Source organism: Trachemys scripta, chromosome 4 (assembly GCF_013100865.1).
Source record: "Trachemys scripta elegans isolate TJP31775 chromosome 4, CAS_Tse_1.0, whole genome shotgun sequence".
Classification (NCBI taxonomy): domain Eukaryota; kingdom Metazoa; phylum Chordata; order Testudines; family Emydidae; genus Trachemys; species Trachemys scripta.
This window is the reverse complement of record NC_048301.1, coordinates 114,274,795-114,295,030: the sequence shown is the minus strand read 5'-3', so window position 1 is coordinate 114,295,030 and position 20,236 is coordinate 114,274,795. Positions and strand designations below refer to the sequence as shown.

At 45.1% G+C, this 20,236-nt stretch overlaps 1 protein-coding gene across 1 annotated transcript in view; it reads left to right on the top strand.

Moving 5' to 3' along the window:
* LOC117876517 (NACHT, LRR and PYD domains-containing protein 3-like) overlaps positions 1-20,236 on the top strand; it is a 116,210-nt gene that overhangs the window by 53,613 nt on the left and 42,361 nt on the right. The window contains exons 8-9 of the mRNA XM_034768780.1: positions 11,816-11,983; positions 18,275-18,445. Coding sequence (XP_034624671.1) covers positions 11,816-11,983; positions 18,275-18,445 — 339 coding nt within the window. The remainder of the gene's footprint in view (positions 1-11,815; positions 11,984-18,274; positions 18,446-20,236) is intronic.

The following is a 20,236-nucleotide window of genomic DNA, read 5'->3' as shown; positions in this document are numbered from 1 at the left end:
AGATGTGCACCAAAACCACATGACCTCAAATATATAATTGTTTGCCAATAGAAGTACACAAAACTCCATTCTAAAATGAAGCACCACTTGGGTTGATTGGGAACACGTATAGAGAGGTAGTAGCATCTCCATGATTAAGTATGTATTAAGATTTTTGTCAGTCCTGATTTAACTGTAAACCCATGGGTGGCAGGTGAACCAAGGGCTTGGGGAGGCTAGCCCCCAGCCAGCTCGCCCCTTCTGCCTGGGGCCCTGTCCCTCTTGCCCCCCTTTCCCTACTGGAGCCCAGAAGGCCCCCCACCCCCAAGCCCCAAGGTACCTGAGTGATCCCAGCCCTGGGGCACCTGGTGGATGGGCAGGCTATGCAGCCCCCATCACGAACCCCTGAGTGGTAGGCCGGCAGGCAGCTCTGTGCAGCCCCCAGCACTGCAGGTGGGCAGCATGTCCCCTAGCCCTGGAGCGTTAGGTGGGCAGGTGGCACAAGCACTGGCTCCAGCTGCCCAGAGTCCCTAGCAGGAGGCTGGCCCCCAGTAGCCCCAGCACCAGAGCCCTCTGAAAAGTGTGGGGGGCCAGGGCCCCTGCCTGAGGTAGAGGTGAAGGCAGGCAGCCCCCTACCCGTGTCCCAGGCCTCCCCACCCAGGGCAGGTGGAGGGACCCAAGCACCCCACAGCTGCCCATGCAGCTGTCCCCGACCCGGCTTCAGCAGGTGGGGGTAGGGGATCCTTGGAGTTGCAACCCAGACATAAGAGCCGGGCGGGCAGCAGTAGGGAGCCACGGCAGCCCCTCCATGTGCCCTGGGTGGGGGGGGTGAGAGCAGCCCCCAGTTTGTGTCCCTGCCCCCTGGGCTCCCCGGCCACCAGGAGCAGGAGGAGGGTCCATGACTCTGCAGCTCTTCACAGCTGCCCATGCACAGCTCCGAAGCCCTAACCCTGGACAGAGCCAGGTCAGGGAGAGTCATGAAGGTAGCTGTGAGGGGCCAGCGTGGAGCTGCAGACCCTCCGCCTGCCCTTGGCGGGTGGGGAGCCCAGGGGAGTGGGGACACGTGCCAGGGGCTGCTCTCAGCCCCCCTCCCCTGTACCCTGGGCAGGTGGAGAGTCTGCTGCGGCTCCCTACAGCTGCCTGGGCTCTCCGGAGGGGCTCAACGCTGGCATGGCCGAGGCTGGGGCCTCTGGGGAAAGAGGAGAAAGGGAGGGCTATGGCCCCTTGCCCCCTCCTCCTGATTCCAGCACAAATGACCCAGGGCCCCAGCAACAGCACATGGCAGGAAGCAGGAGGCGTCGGCATGGAGTGTGGGTGGGGCCACTCAGGCATTTTGGGTAGGCTTAGCCTTCCCCTGCCTCTCATATCTGCTGCCCATGTGTAAACCCTTTATTTTACACTTAATGTTTTGTTATAACATGCCTTTGATGTCAGGAACAATAGACTCTCGTGGCGCCTACCATTCCCCCAGGGGTGCCATTTCAGATACATATATATATTTGGGGGGAGGAGGGGAGTTCAGCAATTTTCTGTGATTCCAGGGCTACTGAGGCACTTGAAAACCCTAGGTGGTGGTCTTTTTTTTTTTTTTTTTTTTTTTTCTAGATAACTTAGAAATTAGCTGACAGGAGCATTCTGTCTATTTCTATATAAAGATAGAAAACTAAATATTAGACCCACTCAGCTCTAATACTGATATCTTCTGATATCTTCTGTCCAGTCACTTAAGGGTTAGGCTTAAAATTTTAATATATATATTCTAATTTGTTACAAACAACTGAAACAATTGTAGAAAAATGTAGATTACTTTCTATCATTTAGGCTACTTACTAGGGCTAGAAACTTACTTTTTCTTTAAGAATGAAGGCTGCAGTCATCACATATCCACTTGACTCCAGGAGTTGGGGCTTTGAGGAAAACAATAATTATCATGAGACTCATGACAAAATCATGAGAGTTGGCAGCACTGCTTTCCCTTCTGTTTAAAGGCTAGTTAATTTCCAGAAGGCTCTTAAACACAGCACTATGGTGACTGAGTTGCCGGTCTAACAGGAGAATATTTAAAACCAAACACCAAGAAAATTGCACATTTTAAAGTTGAGAAAAAAATTGAGTCTTTGAGGTCTGTCAGGGCCACTGAAGGCAGGAAAGGAAAATAAACAGGCACAGGAGCTCTGGGCAGCTCTTCCTCTTGAATAAAAGTTGGAGGGTCAAATCTTCCAGTCCTTAATCAGGTAAAACTTCTATTGCCATCAGCAACTTCACTCATAGATATTAACATGTGCTCAATAACTATACACTTCATACTTAAATATCTGAGCCATCTTATCCAGGGCTACACATCTTATACACATAGGCTCAGGGACTACATTTTCTGGTATATTCTGAACAGTACTGAGCAAGCAGATGATGCCCAGTGAATAATACAAATCATGACAATAATCATCAACTTAATGGACTCAGTGGATGCAATTTCTGTTCTTTGTTCTGGAATTGGCCTGAATACATCGGAAATCATAAAAATTTGAGACATTAACACATCTGATACTCACATGACACTTTCTCATTCCTTCTTTTCCTCAAAATCAAAACAAAAAATGACAAAACAAAATAGTTTCCAGTTAATATGTAAAATTTCACATCAGCCATTGCTCTACAACACAGCATAAGGCAGAACCTGCCACCCCTTGGGGATTAAGTGATCTCCTCTCATCTGACTCTTGTTCTCTCTCTTTTTTTTTCATCCTTCCTGACCTCTTTCCTGCTTTTCATGCTGTCAACTATGACATCCTTCCCAACTGCCCGGGACCATTTGCTGGAGTCTCAGAGAATTGGCCTTCTTGGTTTTGCTCCCATCTATCAGAGTCCTCTTTTTTTTTTTTGCAACATGCAGTAGAGACCTAGGCTGGTCCAATGGATATGGCGCTAGCACTGAGAGACTTGGGTTCATCTTTAAAAAGGGAAGAAGGAGAATCTGAGGAACTACAGACTGGTCAGCCTCACCTCAGTCCCTGGAAAAATCATGGAGCAGGACCTAAAGGAATCCATTTTGAAGCACTTGGAGGAGAGGACAGTGATCAGGAACAGTCAGCATGGATTCACCAAGGGCAAGTCATGCCTGACCAACCTGATTGCCTTCTCTGATGAGATAACTGTCTCTGTGGACATGGTGAAAGCGGTGGACATGATATACCTTGACTTTAGCAAAGCTTTTGATACGGTCTTCCACAGTATTCTTGCCAGCAAGTTAAAGAAGTATAGATTGGATGAATGGACTATAAGGTGAATAGAAAGCTGGCTAGATCATTGGGCTCAATCGGTAGTAATCAATGTCCAGTTGGCAGCCAGTATCAAGCAGAGTGCCCTAGAGGTCGGTCCTGTGCCCGGTTTTGTTCAACATCTTCATTAATTATCTGGATGATGGGTTGGATTGCACCTTCAGCAAATTCGCGGATGACACTAAGCTGGGGGGAGAGGTAGATATGCTGGAGGGTAGGAGATAGGGTCCAGAGTGACTTAGACAAATTGGAGGATTGGCCCGAAAGAAATCTGATGAGGTTCAACAAGGACAAGTACAGAGTCCTGCACTTAGGACAGAAGAATCCCATGCACTGCTACATGCTGGAGACCGACTGCCTAAGTGGCAGTTCTGCAGAAAAGGACCTGGGGATTACAGTGAACAATAAGCTGGATATGAGTCAGCAGTGTGCCCATGTTGCCAAGAAGGCTAACGGCAAATTGGGCTGCATTAGTAGGAGCATTGCCAGCAGATTGAGGGAAGTGATTATTCCCCTCTATTCAGCACTGGTGAGGCCACATCTGGAGTATTGCATCCAGTTTTGGGCCCCCCACTACAGAAAGGATGTGGACAAATTGGAGAGTGTCCAGCAGAGGGCAACAAAAATGATTACGGGGCTGGAGTGCATGAGGAGAGGCTGAGGGAACTGGGGTTATTTAATCTGCAGAAGAGAAGAATGAGGGGGGATTTGATAGCAGCCTTCGACTACCTGAAGGGGGGTTACAAAGAGGATGGAGCTAGGCTGTTCTCAGTGGTGGCACATGACAAAACAAGGAGCAATGGTCTCAATTTGCAGTGGGGGAGGTCTAGGTTGGATATTAGGAAAAACTATTTCACTAGGAGGGTGGTGAAGCACTGGAATGGGTTACCTAGGGAGAAGGTGGAATCTCCTTCCTTAGAGGTTTTTAAGCCCCGGCTTGACAAAGCCCTGGCTGGGATGATTTAGTTGGGGTTGGCAGGGGATTGGACTACATGACCTCCTGAGGTTTCGTCCAACCCTAATATTCTATGATTCTATGATACTTCCCCCTATGGACTTCCTGTATGACCTCAGGCCAATGCCTTAGAGACAGTTTCAAAGGTTTTTAGGCACCCAAAGATGCAGCTAGGCATCTAGTGGGGTTTACAAAGTACCTAACTTTCTAAGCACTTTTGAAAATCACATGAGATGCCTAAATAACTTTGAAAATCTGGCCTTTAGACTCTCTGTGCCTCAGGGTATCATCTGTACAATGAGGATAACAGCACTGCTCTAACTCAGAGGGGCTGTGACAAGAAATAGGTTAGACATTGTGAGGCACTCAGATACTATGATGATGGGGCCACATAAGTAATGCTTAATTTGTGCCAGGGCTTGCCAGGGCTGAGGCCCTGCACCTCTAGAACACAAGAATGGCCATACTGGGCCAGGCCAGTGGTCCATCTAGCCCAGTATCATGTCCGCCAACAGTTGCCAATGCCAGGTGCTTCAGAGGTAATGAACAGAACAGGTAATCATCAAGTGATCCATCCCCTGTCGCCCATTCCCAGCTTCTGGCAAACAGAAGCTAGGGACACCATGCCTGCCCATCCTGGCTAATAGCCATTAATGGACCTATCCTCCATGAACTTATCTAGTTATTTTTTTAACCCTGTTATAGTCTTGGCTTTCACAACATCCCCTGGCAAGGAGTTCCACAGGTTGACTGTGCATTGTGTGAAAAAATAAATTCTTTTGTTTTTTAAACTTTCTGCCTATTAACTTCTTTTGTTGACCCCTAGTTCTTGTGTTATGAGAAGGGGTAAATAACACTTCCTTATTTACTTTCTCCACACAAGTCATGATTTTATAGACCTCTATCATATCCCCTCTTAGTTGTCACTTTTCCAAGCTGAAAAGTCCCAGTCTTATTAATCTCTCTTCATATGGAAGCTGTTCCATACCCTTAATCATTTTTGTTGCCCTTTTCTGAACCTTTTCCAATTCCAATATATCTTTTTTGAGATGGCGTGACCACATCTGTACACGGTATTCAAGATGTGGCCATACCATGGATTTATATAGAGGCAATATGGTATTTTCTGTCTTATTATATCCCTTTCCTAATGATTTCCAACATTCTGTTAGCTTTTTTGACTGCTACTACTCACTGAGTAGATATTTTCAGAGAACTATGCACAGTGACTCCAAGATCTCTTTCTTAAGTGATAACAGCTAATTTAGATCCCATCATTTTATAATGTATAGTTGGGATTATGTTTTTTTTTTGATTAGCAGGCTTCCTGCTTCTGATGTACTTAACATTTTTTGCTATTACTTTTTGAGTCTTTAGCTAGCTGTTTCTCAAATTCTTTTTTGGCCTTCCTAATTATATTTTTACACTTCACTTGCTAGAGTTTATGCTCCTTTCTATTTTCCTCAGAAGGATTTAACTTCCACTTTTTAAAGGATGCCTTTTTGCCTCTAACTGCTTATTTTACTTTTTTGTTTAACCATGGTGGCTCTTTTTTGACCCTCATACTATGTTTTTTAATTTGGCGTATACATTAAAATTGAGCCTCTATTATGATGTCTTTAAAAAGTTTCCATGCAGCTTGCAGGGATTTCACTTTTGACACTGTACCTTTTAATTTCTCTTCAACGTCCTCATTTTTGTGTAGTTCCCCTTTTTGAATTTAAATGTTACCACGGTGGGCTTCTGTGGTGTTTCTCCCCCACCCCAGGGATGGTAAATGCTGTTCTCTTATGGTCACTATTACCAAGCTATATTCACCTCTTGGACCAGATCCTATGCTCCACTTAGGACTAAATCAAGAATTGCCTCTCTTCTTGTGGGTTCCAGGACTAGCTGCTCCAAGAAGCAGTCATTTAAGGTGTTGAGAAACTTTATCTCTGCATTCTGTCCTGAGGTGACAGGTACCCAGTCAATATGGGGATAGGTGAAATCCCCCATTATTATTGAGTTTTTTTATTTTAATAGCCTCTTTAATCTCCCTGAGCATTTCATAGACATTATCACTATCCTGGTCAGGTGGTCGGTAGTATATCCCTATGCTATATTCTTATTATTCAAGCACGGAATTACTATCTTCGAGATTCTGTGGTACGGTTTGGTTCATTTAAGCTTTTTACTTCATTTGACTCTATGCTTTCTTTCACATGTAGTGCCACTCCCCACCAGCATGACCTATTCTGTCCTTCCCGTATATTTTGCACCTTGGTATTACTGTGTGCCACTGATTATCCTCATTCCACCAAGTTTCTGTGATGCCTATTATATCAATATCCTCTTTTAATATGTGGCACTCATCTTATTATTTAGACTTGTAACATTTGTATATAAGCATGTAAAAATTGTCACTTTTTAACTGTCTGCCATTATGTGATGTAATTGAAGGTGACTCTTTTTCATTTGACTGTTTCTCATCAGAACCTACCCATATTTTATCGTCTTCCATCCTCTCCTCCTTATTAGGATATAGAGAATCTCCATTAATAGATCCTCCCCTAAGGGATGTCTCTGTTCGAACCACGAGCTCCTCTGGACCTGTGAACTTTCCCTCAGCATTAGTTTAAAAACTGATCTACAATCTTTTTAATTTTATGTGCCAGCAAACTGGTTCCATTTTGATTTAGGTGGAGCCCATCTTTACTGTATAGGCTCCCACTTCCTAATGAATCTAAACCCCTCTTCCTTAGACCATCATCTCATCCACACCCTGAAGTTCTGCCTGTCTAATTGGCCCTGTGCATGGAACTGGAAGCATTTCCGAGAATGCCACCATCCTGGACTTGACAGTTCATACTCCAGCACCTCTGGGCTTGCCACATGAGTTATGAGAATAAAAGAATTGCTTAAACCCTGACACCTCTTTCATTACAAATTAAGCCCTGCACATATGTACCAGTGATAAGAATGGGAACTTCTCTATACCACTGCTGTCCCTTACCTTGGTTCTGGCCCCTTCTTTTCACCTAAATCTCCCTCACATTTCCCTCTTTTCTGAACATAACCTTGGCTGTATGTCTTCTGAGTCCCCTGCATTCTCTCTTCAACTCTCCCCCAACCCCCACACCCCTGCAGAGGAATTCCTGTTTTACTGGCTCATCTAATGACTTCCACATCCTCAATTTCATTACCAGCCTTTTCTTATCTTAATCACCCTACCTCTGTTTATAAACAAAATATTGACTCCTTGCCCCTGCACAGGGGCACAAGCTGGGAGTAGCAGGTCTCCTCTGCAGAATTCACATCCAAACCCAGGGTGTGCTGTGGTTAAAAGCTCTGCCTGGGGCTAGGACATGAGCCAAGAGCAGACCTCCTGTACAAAACTCGGGGAGGGGGACAGGAGTCCCCTCCACCCCACAAAATGGTGCCCCTGAACCACCCCTCTGAGACACCTATCACTGCAGATATTCATGCTGTCTGATAAAGGTCAATGTTGAAAATGTCATGATTTTTAAGCCAGTTTTTTTACTATGTTCAGTTTAAGACTCTTTGACACCTGATTCATGATTTTGAACACTTGGCAACATACAGTGTGTGTGTATATTATTGCAAACTTTTGGCATCAAACTTCTACAAAATAATAAAACAACTGGGTACCATTATATCTCTGACCTCTGCCCTGCCCCCCCCCCCCCCACCCCCCTTATTTTAATCTGTTATTTCTCTTTGCTCAGGTATTTTCTCCTCTCTTTTTTGTTTTCCCTCTGTCTCTGCTTCTCTTTTATCCTTCAGTCTTTTGCTCGTCTGTGTTTACCCTCCAATTTAACTCTTTCTCACTCTGCTATTCCCCCTCTATACCTGACCCTCCATTTTCCCTTTCTTCCTCCTCCTTCACTCTGTTCCCTTGATACCCCTGCCACGGAGTGTGAGGGAATCAGGGCCCTGCACCCCTCTTCCTGAGATTCACCATGACTCTCAGCCAGCCAGTAAAACAGAAGGTTTATTAGATGACAGGAACACAGTCCCAAGCAGAGTGTGTAGGTACAACCAGAACCCCTCAATCAAGTCCTTCGGGGGGGGGCTTAGGGAGCTTAGACCCCAGCTTGGGGTTCCCTGCGTTGCACCACCCAGCCCAAACTGAAAACAAAAACTCCTCTAGCAGCTCTCTCCCCCCTCCCCTCTGCTCCTCCTCTCCTTTGTTCAGTCTCCCTGGCAGAAGGTGTCACTTCTCCCAACCCCCCTCCTGGCTCAGGTTACAGCTCAGGTAGCTTCCTTCCCATCCCCAATGTAACTTCCCTGTAACATTCACAGGTCAAATCCGCCCCGCTCCCTGCTCCGTCACATCTCTCCCCCTTTCGAGACTGAACTGCGTGGGGTCACTCTGACCAGTGACCCGGGGAAGTTCAGGGCCCCCTCTCCGGGACAACGCATCCGCTATCAGGTTGGCACTTCCCTTCACATGGACCACGTCCATGTCATAATCCTGCAGGAGCAGGCTCCACCTCAGGAGCTTGGCGTTGGCTCCTTTCATCTGGTGCAGCCAGGTCAGGCGAGAGTGGTCAGTGTGCACAGTGAAGTGTCGCCCAAAGAGATATGGCTCTAGTTTCTTAAGGGCCCACACCATGGCCAGGCATTCCTTCTCGATGGCTGCGTAGTTCTGCTCCCTGCGTAGCAACTTTTTGCTATGATGAAGCCATATTATGACAGGGGTAATGTGGTGTTGACCGTGTGTGGACATTGGGAGGAGCAGGGAGATGACCCTTTAGTAGATCTATTCCCTGGGACAAGAGCTGGTTTCCCCCTGGAAGCAATTCCCCTCTCTGATCAGCTGACCCCGGCCCAGCAAGCTGAGATCAGAGGGGTGCTGCATCTGTACCGACAGCTGTTTTCCAGCCAGCCTGGATACACTAATCTGACTGTCCACCGGGTGCAGACAGGATCGCACCCGCCTATAAAATGCTCCCCCTTCTGAGTCACAGGGAAACCTGCTCAGGACCTGGAAAGAGAGGTGAGGGACATGCTGGCTTTGGGGGTGATCCAGCCCTAGGGCCTCGCCGGTGGTGCTGGTCCCCAAAACGGACGGGTCGATCCGGTTCTGTGTGGACTATCGGAAACTCAATGCTATCACTGTATCCGATGCCTACCCCATGCCCAGGCCTGAAGAGCTCCTAGACAAGCTGGGAGGAGCTCGGTACCTTACCACCATGAATCTTACAAAGGGCTACTGGCAAGTGCTGCTGGATGCAGATGCCAGGCTGAAATCGGCCCTTATCACCCCTCTGGGGCTCTATGAGTTCCTGACCCTGCCTTTCGGCCTCAAGGGAGCGCCGGCCACCTTCCAGCGCCTGGTGGATCAGCTACTGAGGGGGATGAAGAGTTTTGCCGTGGTGTATATTGACAACATCTGTGTCTTTAGCCAGATCTGGGAGGGTCACGTGTCCCAGGTTAAACAAGTGCTGGACTGACTCCAGGAGGCTGGGCTGACCATAAAAGCTGAGAAGTGCAAGGTGGGGATGGCTGAAGTATCCTACCTAGGTCACTGGGTGGGGAGTGGCTGCCTAAAGCCGGAACCAGCCAAAGTGGAGGTGATCAGAGACTGGCCCACTCCGCAAACCAAAAAGCAGATCCAAGCCTTTATTGGGATGGCAGGGTACTATCAAAGGTTCGTGCCCCACTTTAGCTCCATAGCCGCCCCCATCACTGAGCTGAGCAAGAAGGGGAAGCCAGACAAGGTGGTCTGGACCGAGGAGTGCCAGGAGGCTCTCCGGGCACTGAAGGAGGCTCTGGTCAGTGGCCCAGTTCTGGCAAACCCAGACTTTGACAAGCCCTTTATGGTGTTCACCGACGCCTCAGACACGGGACTGAGGGCGGTGTTAATGCAGGAGGATGAAAAGGGGGAGAGACACCTGATCGTGTACCTGAGCAAAAAGTTGCTACCAAGGGAGCAGAACTACGCAGCCATTGAGAAGGAATGCCTGGCCATGGTGTGGGCCCTTAAGAAACCCTAAAGGACACAGATATAACCTCCTATATTTGACACAGTAGTATTCTTTTCCAAAACAACATATCTTTTAATTGATGTAACTAATAATCTTTAATATAGTGAATCCTAAAAATCCTAAAGAAAAATCACAAATGTCCCTGAGACACAATCCCTTACTGCAAGTTAAAGAGCATTCAAACTACAATAGCGTATAGTTCAAATGACTCTAAGTGAAGCACTTCATTACAAATCACTGACAGCAGATCTTAAATTTGCTTTTATATTTTATATAAGTAAAATACAATTAAAACACACACATACTTCAAGCATACACATATTAAATACTATGCTGGACTACGTCACACTTATACTATACTACCATTAAAAGAATAGCAGGCATACTTTGTAAATCCATTGATAGTCCTTTAAAATCACTGTTCCTGCTTTACAAATTCTTTGGTATTTTCTTTAATCACTGTTATTGTTCAGCTCCTGGTCAATCAGATTTGCTCTGCTCTGGTTTTCTTCTTTCTCTCGCTGTCTGTCTGCAGCAGCTTTTCTCTGGCTCCCCTCACTGGCTCTTGTCTTCTCCTAATCTAATTTCTCTTTCTCTTTCTCTCTGTCTCTCTCTGTCTCTCTCTCTCTCTCGGACTCAGACTCTGGGCTCTGAAACTGCCTGATAGCAGCTGGCCTTTTATGCTACAGTGTACAGTAACGCCTCACTTACTGTTGTAGTTATGTTCCTGAAAAATGCAACTTTAAACGAAACGATGTTAAGCAAATCTAATTTCCCCATAAGAGTTAATATAAATGGGGGGATTAGGTTCCAGGGAAATTTTTTTCACCAGACAAAAAACTATATATTATATAGATATACACACAGTGTACGTTTTAAACAAACAATTTAATACTATTCACAGCTATGATGATTGTGAAGCTTGGTTGAGGTGGTGAAGTTAGAGGGTGAAAGAGGAAGGGATATTTCCCAGGGAATGCCTTGCTGCTAAGTGATGAACTAGCTCTCAGCTGAGCCCTCAAGGGTTAACAAATTGTTGTTAATGTAGCCTCTCATCAAGGCAGCACGAACAGGAGGGAAGGGAGACAGCATAGCAGACAGAGACAGACACACACCTTGTGTGTGGGAGAGAGAGAAAGATACACACTGCCCCTTTAAGTAAGTAAGTTGACCCACTCTTAAGTGCATTGTCTTTTTAAGTGGATCAGGAAGTTGAGACAGCAGCTGCTGCCCCAGGCTCGCTCTCTCTCTCTCTCTCCGTCCACATCCCCTCCCTGCTCTATATGGAGAAGGGGTAAGCGGGGTGCAAGAGCAGGGGGGAGGAGATTGTCAGAGATTTGGGGTTAGAAATGTCTGGGCCATTCTCAATGCTGATTGATTAAGGGTGAAGAAGAAGCAGGGGGGCTTAGTCAGGAAGTCTTGTCCAACCCTGGTCTCTGATTGGCCAAGGGGAAGGGGGCTTAGGACAGGGCTTATGGAAGAATTTCTGTCCCATTCTTGATGCTGATTTGTCAGGGAGAGGAGCTGGTGGGCAGAGCAGCCTGTCACAACAGCTGTGACAAGCCCGGTTCACATAGTAATTGCTTTTCTCTGTGTTTCTCTTTCCCCAGCTTGCGGGTTTGTTGTCTCACAGGCGCTTGCTGTGGGGATCTCGCTACTGTTTTCGGAACCAGCCAGAGCCTGACAGAGCTGGATCTGGGTTATAATAAACTGGGAGATGCTGGCATTCAGCTGCTGTGTGAGGGACTGAAACAAAACTGCAAATTACAGAGTCTGCAGTAAGTGACATTTGGCTTCCTCTGTGTGTTTACAGATGTCCTTAATGTAAAGAGCTTGACAGGGTGCATAGCTGGTCACTGCTCCCGGCAGCTACAGGGAGAAACTGAGAGTTCAATGTCTCCAGTACCTGGGTCAGTGGCTCACAACATGCCCCAGCCTTCCCTGGTGGTAAAACTGCAACTTTAAGTACAGCTGAGCCCACACCGGACAACTAGCTCCTCAGCTCTCTGGTGTTTGGGGAATATAGATATATACATATTTAAACCAACTTTTAATAAAAATGCATGTACTAAAAAGAGCTCACTGTTACCCTTCAGCTAGCAGTCTATTTTATAGCTCATTTTAATAATTTCGATGCCTTGATATTTTCAATGAATAAAAAGAAAAGAAGCCCTGGGCCCTGAGGATTCTAAACCTCCCACTCTGAGCAGAAATACTCAACTTGGATTTAAGCTTCAGCCCCAGCCATGGTGGCTTCTGCCTTTGATGTTCCCAGGGCTGGGACTGAACATGCTCCTAGCTGAGAGCCAGCTCCAGTTTGAAGAAATGTCCTTAGAAGTGGAGCCTGCTGGGGATAGGGATGTGTGTTTACAGTTACAAACAGGACACGTGAGAGTACGTGCCAATGTTGGACTCATTATAAAATACTAAAGGCCAGGGGTTGGCAACCTTTCAGAAGTGGTGTGCCGAGTCTTCATTTATTCACTCTAATTTAAGGTTTCACGTGCCAGTAATACATGTTAACGTTTTTAGAAGGTCTCATTCTATACGTCTATAATATATAACTAAACTATTGTTGTATGTAAAGTAAATAAGGTTTTTAAAATGTTTAAGAAGCTTCATTTAAAATTAAATTAAAATGCAGAGCCCCCCGGACCAGTGGGCAGCACCCGGCAGTGTGAGTGCACTGAAAATCAGCCCACGTGCCGCCTTCGGCCCACGTGCCATAGATTGTCTACCCCTGTACTAAACCCTTTGGGGAAAGCGGTGGCTCTTCCTTTATCTTTTTCAATACATTTCTGCTCTTTTTCTTCTTTCAAGGTAGAAGCCCCATCCCAGGCCTCTGAGGTTCTGGGGACTTGAGGCCAGATTTTCCAATGAGCTCAGCAACTAGCAGCTCCAATAGTGACATTTCCAAAAAGATTTTCAAAGGATCTGCATGTTGGATGCTGAGCCCTCTTGAAAATCTGCCCCCAAAGCACCAGCAGGATGAGCTGCAAAATCAACCTCCTTTTATACCAGCTGTTGTCCATCATTGGAGGTCTGGGGTTAATGCCACTAACTCCTAATGCGGGTTCCTCTTTTCTCTCCCCAAAACACCAGATCCAGTGTGTGGAAGGCTGAGATGTTTCTGTCCCCATCTATCCCCAGGCTTCATGCCAGGCCTCAAAGCTCTGCCTGTCAGTATGTAGATGGATAGGACTTATCTCAGGGCAGTGTTTTTTCTCCTTTAATTCTGACCATCAGTGTTGTTTAGCCTCCTTTTCTGTTCCATCTTGATAATCAGGAGGTGCCACTCTCCACTACACAGCAATCATCAGCTGCTATCAAATACACCCAACCTAGGTAGTGATTTCCCATCTCAGAGTATTTACCAATACATCCATTTTCCTTCCCTCCTCCTTGCTGCTGGAGTCACTACTCAGTGGCAGATCTCGTTGCTCAGTACATCTGCTGCTTCCTGTTCCCTCCTGAAGAGCGAGACCTACAAATGTATAGCAAAAAAAACAAGGAGAACTTGTGGCACCTTAGAGACTAACAAATTTATTTGGGCATACGCTTTTGTGGGCTAAAACCCACTTCATTGGATGCATGCAGTGGAAAATATGGCAGGAAGATATATATACACAGAGAACATGAAAAAATGGGTGTTGCCATACAAACTCTAACAGACTAATCAATTAAGGTGGGATATTATCAGCAGGAGAAAAAAAAACTTTTGTAGTGATAATCAGGATGGCCCATTTCAAACAGTTGACAAGAAGGTGTGAGTAACAGTAGGGGAAAAATTAGCATGGGGAAACAGCCTCTACTTTGTGTAATGATCTAGCCACTCCCAGTCTTTATTCAAGCCTAATTTAATGGTGTCCAGTTTGCAAATTAATTCTAATTCTGCAGTTTCTCATTGGAGTCAGTTTTTGAAGTTTTTTTGTTGCAAAATTGTGAGTTTTAGGTCTGAAATTGAGGTTGAAGTGTTCTCCGTCTGGTTTTTGAATGTTATAATTCTTGATGTCTGTTTGTGTCCATTTATTCTTTTGCGTAGAGATTGTCCGGTTTGGCCAATGTACATGGCAGAGGGGCATTGCTGGCACATGATGGCATATATCATATTGGTAGATGTGCAGGTGAACGAGTGGCTGATGTGATTAGGTCCTATGATGGTGTCCCTAGAATAGATATGTGGACAGAGTTGGCAACGGGCTTTGTTGCAAGGATAGGTTTGTGGGTTAGTGTTTTTGTTGTGTGGTTGTTGGTAAGTATTTGTTTCAGGTTGGGGGGCTGTCTGTAAGCGAGGACTGGCCTGTCTCCCAAGATCTGTGAGAGTGAGGGATCGTCCTTCGGGATAGGTTGTAGATCCTTGATGATGCACTGGAAAGATTTTAGTTGGGGGCTGAAGGTGACGGCTAGTGGCGTTCTGTTCCTTTCTTTGTTGGGCCTGTCCTGGAGTAGGTGACTTCTGGGTACTCTTCTGGCTCTGTCAATCTATTTCTTCACTTCAGCCGGTGGGTATTGTCATTTTAAGAACACTTGATAGCGATCCTGTAGGTGTTTGTCTCTGTCTGAGGGATTGGAGCAAATGCGGTTGTATCTTAGAGCTTGGCTGTAGACAATGGATCATGTGGTGTGTCCTGGATGAAAGCAGAGCCAGGGCTTTAACTACAAGAGCCTCCTTTCTCCTGCAGAGAGCTGTGCTCATTCTCTTGCGTTTTTTTTTTTTTTGGTCTCAGAAATGTGCTTTTTGGATAGGAGATGACCTCTCTTTTATATAGTTACATTTTTTAAAGTAGAGCTACTGAACAGCATTTAAAAATTAGGGCCAGTACTACTAATGAATTTTCTGATCATGATACACATTGTGATTTACTGAAGTGTGTCAGAAAACTTCAAAAAGCTCTGTCTACTGACCAGACCCAATCAAACATCTGAAAGCTATGAGGAGGCAAAACAAAATGCAGGTAAGATTGCCTGAAAGTGGAGGGTGAAGAGTGGCCATATCCTGAGAATTTTTGAAGGTTTTCATACATTTCAAAGGCAAAATTCTATGCAATTGGAATAATAAGAGCATTCCTGGTGTTCATCTCGAGTTCTGCACTAGGATAACTAGGGGATAATATGTGTCAAATCGCATATTGTTAATATAGAAGTGCATCAAAACCATATGATCCCAAATATATAGGATTATTTGCCAACAGATGCACACATGACTATATTGTAAAACCCAGCATCAATGTGAGTCAATGGGAGAACGTATGGAGGGGCATGAGCAGATTTACAGTTAAATCAGGATTGAAAACCCTTTATTTTACATTTAGCATTTTATTAGAAAGAAAATCAGATTATTCCTGCCTGTAATCTCAGGAACGATGGACTCATTTGCCCCCTTCTATTCTCAGCCAAGACTCTGAGATCCCTCTTACCCTAGAGAGAATCATATTGTGATATATGACAATGTTGCCACCTAGTGGTTTTATCACAAAGCTCTTGCTATTTGTTGCTAGTCATGAGACAAAGACTCTCCATTTAAAAAAAAAATGAAAGCTAAGTTTCTACTCTCGTGTTTGCAGAGACAGCGTGAGAGCCTGAACCCTGAAAAACCAGAAGCCAAATAAAAGGAATTCAGTGTATTATTTAAAAAAAAAATCTCATGATTTTTAAGACAGTGTCAAACTGAGCATAGTCATAAGACTGTTTGAGGCCTCACTTGTGATTTTTGAACTTTTGACAACATACAGTGAGTATCTTAGTGCAACGTTTTGGCATCAAACTTACTATAAAATAAAAAAGTTAACTAAATGCTGCTCCGTCTCCCCTTCTTTCTTCTTTCTTTTTTATTTGTTCTGTTGTTTCTCTATATACTCAGATATTTTCTTCTCTTTTTTCTTCTCTCTCTGCCTGTCTCTTTTTTCTTCAGTCTTTTGAGTGTCTGTGTTTCCCCTCAAATTTTGCCCTTTACTTTTTCCTGCCATTCCTTCTCTAAAACTCTCACTCCATTTTCTCCTTTTTCCTGCACCCCAGAGACTCCCTCCATACTTCATTAATTCTTTCTCTCTTGCCCCCTCTGTCTTTCTTAATTCTCCTCTGTCCACCCATATTCCTTTTCCTATTTCCTTTAGGGTCTTTCCCCACTTTCAGTGCTCTTCCTTGAAGGTGTCTCTTCCTCTGCACCATGATGGGTATTTCCTTACCCCACCTTAGCATTATCTCTTCCATCAAAGAGATCATGGTTTATGCAGAGGATGGGGTGGGGTGTTCCCTCCTTACTCTGGTTATTACCCTTGGGTGGCAGGGGGTGTGTATCTTCTTTTAATCCCAATTAAGGTCCATTCTTCTCACATATCCTCCTCACACTTTGGGGTCTCTTTCTCCTTACCTTCTCAGGTGTCTTACCTCTTCTCTTTTTTAGACTTTAAATCTTTTGGGGTTCTTTTCTTCTGCTTCAACTTGATTGCCCTCCTTTATTCACACCCGTCCCCCATATTAGAGTTTATCCCCTCAGATTACCACATATATGTTTGCATTTTTTTCCCCTCTTGAGCCCAATCTTAGAATCTCTCCCCCATTGCCAGCTCCTCTCTTCCTGACTCCAAAATATCTTGGGGGCTGTAGTAATGCTTACAGACTCTGGGTCTCCCCAAGGCATGGGGGCTTTTCTCCCTTATACAAATTCTTTCCCAAATATTGAGGTTTTTTCTTTCCCAAATATTGGGGCTCCCCTCACTATTTGGCGGGGTAACAATATTTTTAAGGCAAATGAGCTGATGAAGGAGGTCGTGCAGGTGACAGTTCTGGTGGGAGAGGTGTCTTGACATGTGCAAGACTTAACAGCTATTGGGGATTGGGAGGGCTTATATTTGGGTGTGAGCTTGCTGTGAGGCCTTGATGGAGGCAAAATCAGCCATGCTTGGAGGTGGTCCCTGAGGTGCCCATGGTCATAACCAGCCTGCTGCCATGGTTACCCATACAGCTGGCTGGCAGCTCCATCAGGAGCCCAGGCTCTGTAGGGGGTTACAGAAATCAGCAGAACTTCTGCTTTTATAACCCCACCAGAGACTCTGGAACAGGCCCTGCCAACAGGGTCATTTAGTTACCCGCCTTTCAGGGGCTCTTCCCTCCCCACACCCTGGGTAACTCCCTGCCATGAGGTTCTTCTCCTCTTTGTCTCTTCCCCGCCCCCCTACCCCCATTTGTTTCCTAGTCTCAGTGGAAGGTATGATTCTGCCAGCACTTGGCCTGGCAGCTGCCTCCCCTCCCCAGGCTTGATGGTCAGGGCTGGGAGCTGATGGGCTGGGGGTAGACACAGAAGACAGCTGCATACAGCAGGGGAGCTGCTGAGCTAGTACCAGGGGTGTTGAGGGGCAGGATCTCCCAGCTCCTGCTCTGAGCCTGGCCCAGATGCCTGGGGAAGGGGCTCCCCCTACAGCTATGTAGTCAATTATTTTTGTCAAGGTATAGTCAAGGTCCAGACTCTAGAGAAAATAATTTAAACTTAATAACAATAATGATAATAAAAAGTAAATAAAAAGATGCTGGGGTCCGTTCAAAAGCATCAGGTGATCCGGATTTGTCCTGCAATCTGCCTGTTGACTACGCCTCCCTGTAGCAAGGGGCCTGCTCTGATTGGATTGCACCATACCAGGGCTGATCAGTGCCAAGTCCAGCCTGATTGGTCAAGAGCTGAGTGGGCCAGACTTAAAGGGCAACTTTTTACCCTTTCTGAATTCTGGTTGGTCAGTGGAGAGGGTGAGGGGGCGGTACTTAGGAAGAAAGCCTGACCCCTTATTCCTCATTTGACAGTGGCAGAGGTTTGATGTGTCTAGGCCAGTCTCACTGTTGATTGGTTAATGGTAAAGGATAACTGTTGGGGTTTAGACAGGAAGTCCCACCCACTGCTTGTTTCTCACTGGACAAGGGGATGGGCTTGGGACAGAGTCTATAGCAGGACTTCTGGTTCCTTCTCGATGATGATTGGTCTGGCAGAGGGGCTGGTGGGCGGAGCCACCTATCAGAAAAGCTGTGACAATCCCAGTTCACACCATGATCCTCCTCCTCTGCTTTTCTCTCTTCTGCAGCTTGGACAAGTGTGGCGTCACAACCCCTAGCTGTGGAACTCTTGCCGTTGTTCTCAGAACCAACCAGAGCCTGAGAAAGCTGGTGCTCAGTGATCCTGAACTGGGAGATTCTGGAGTGCGGCTACTGTGTAAGGGACTGAAACATCCAAACTGCAAATTAAAGAGTCTGGTGTAAGTAACATTTGGCCTCCTTTATGCATTTATAGGTTTCCTTTATATAAAGTGCTCAACAGGGGCAGAGCTGGACAATGTATCTGCACCCCTAGAAGACAGTCCTAACTCAAATACATATTTGCATTGGTGTACTTCTAAAAGCAAACCCCACCACTGGAGCTCTGCTGTAATGAAGAGGCACTCTCTGGAATTAGGGCCATGTAGTTTTAGAAGAGGTTTCTGTGACTAAACCCAATCCCTGCCTCTGAGGGGATTTAAAACATTTGGTCACCCCAAACTGCAGATAGAGCCTGGGTTTCCTTCTCAAGACACCCAAACCTGATTTGTGTCCATAAGTCACAATTTAAGGTCGTAGGGTATTAAAGTTTAACTTGAAAACACCCAACTTCTCTCCCTCCCCTGTCTCTCCCACCCAACACATACTTGCATATTTTATAATCAAAGTTAAACTCTATAAAACCTGAAGACCTGAGTAGGAAAATTAAATTACTATAAATTTAAGTAACAAATCATTAGAACTAAGGCTGTCAAACAATTTTAAAAAAGAATTACAATTAATCATGAGATTAAAAAAATAGTTGCAGTTTTCATTGCACTATTAAACAATAATAGAATAGCAATTTAAATTTATAATAAATATTTTGGATATTTTTTCTACATTTTCAAATATATTGATTTCAATTACAACACAGACTACAAAGTACAGTGCTAACTTTATATTATTATTTTTTATTACAAATATTTGCACTGTAAAAAGATAAAAAAATAGTATTTTTAAATTCACCTCACACACGTGCAATCTCTTTTTACGTTTGTAAGTTGCATTTTCATGATGATTTTTTTACATAACTGCACTCAGAAACAAAACAATGTTAAAACTTTAGAGCATACAGGTCCACTCAGTCCTACTTCCTGGTCAGCTAATTGCTAAGACAAACAAGTTTGTTAACATTTACAGGAGACATAGGGTTGCCAATTTTGGTTGGACTAATTCCTGAAGGTTTCATCACCTGACATAATCTTTAATTAAAGATTAATCTTTAATTCATGGAGATTCCAGGACAATCTTGGAGGGTTGGCAACCCTAGGGAGATAATGCTGCCAGCCTCTTATTTCTGTGTCACCTGAAAGTGAGAACAGGTGTGGCACTGTTGTAATATAAAGTGAACAATGTATCCTTTGTATTCTGTGTTCAGGGGAGGGAAATCAGAATGAAATAAAGAGACAGATCAAGGAAGATCAGCAGATTGAAAGGCCTGGAGACCAAAGGCAGCATCTGGTGAAGATGTATCTACTTGTAGTGATACTTGTACTTGTAGTGTCTGGTCATAAAATATAGAGATTGTCAGATCCTCACTATATTGACCTCTTCTATCTGCTGAGATTTACAGACCGATATTATTGAACATGCTCTGAGGTTTGACAGCAGTGTCTTTCAAGCCTTCATATAGGTTTGAATATGAAGACACATGCAGACAGAGCCAACCTGAACTCTGTAGAATGGTAAGTTTAGGAGAGAGGTGTTTTGATGGAAATAACAAGGAGAACTCCATTAGGTAGGAATTATGGAATAGTTCTGAGTACCACTATGTTTGGAAAAAGCTGAAGAAAAGGAGATTTATTATATAACACCATTAATTCCGTGACCCTTCTGGTGCAGTTCATTGGAATTGTCTCAGTTCAGGGAACACCAGCACTGCTTCCCTTCAGTGGTCCATCAATGGCAGTTCCTCTCAGGCTTCCAGCTCCCCTTGCCATTGCTTTTCCTGGGAGGAGACCCATGTCTCT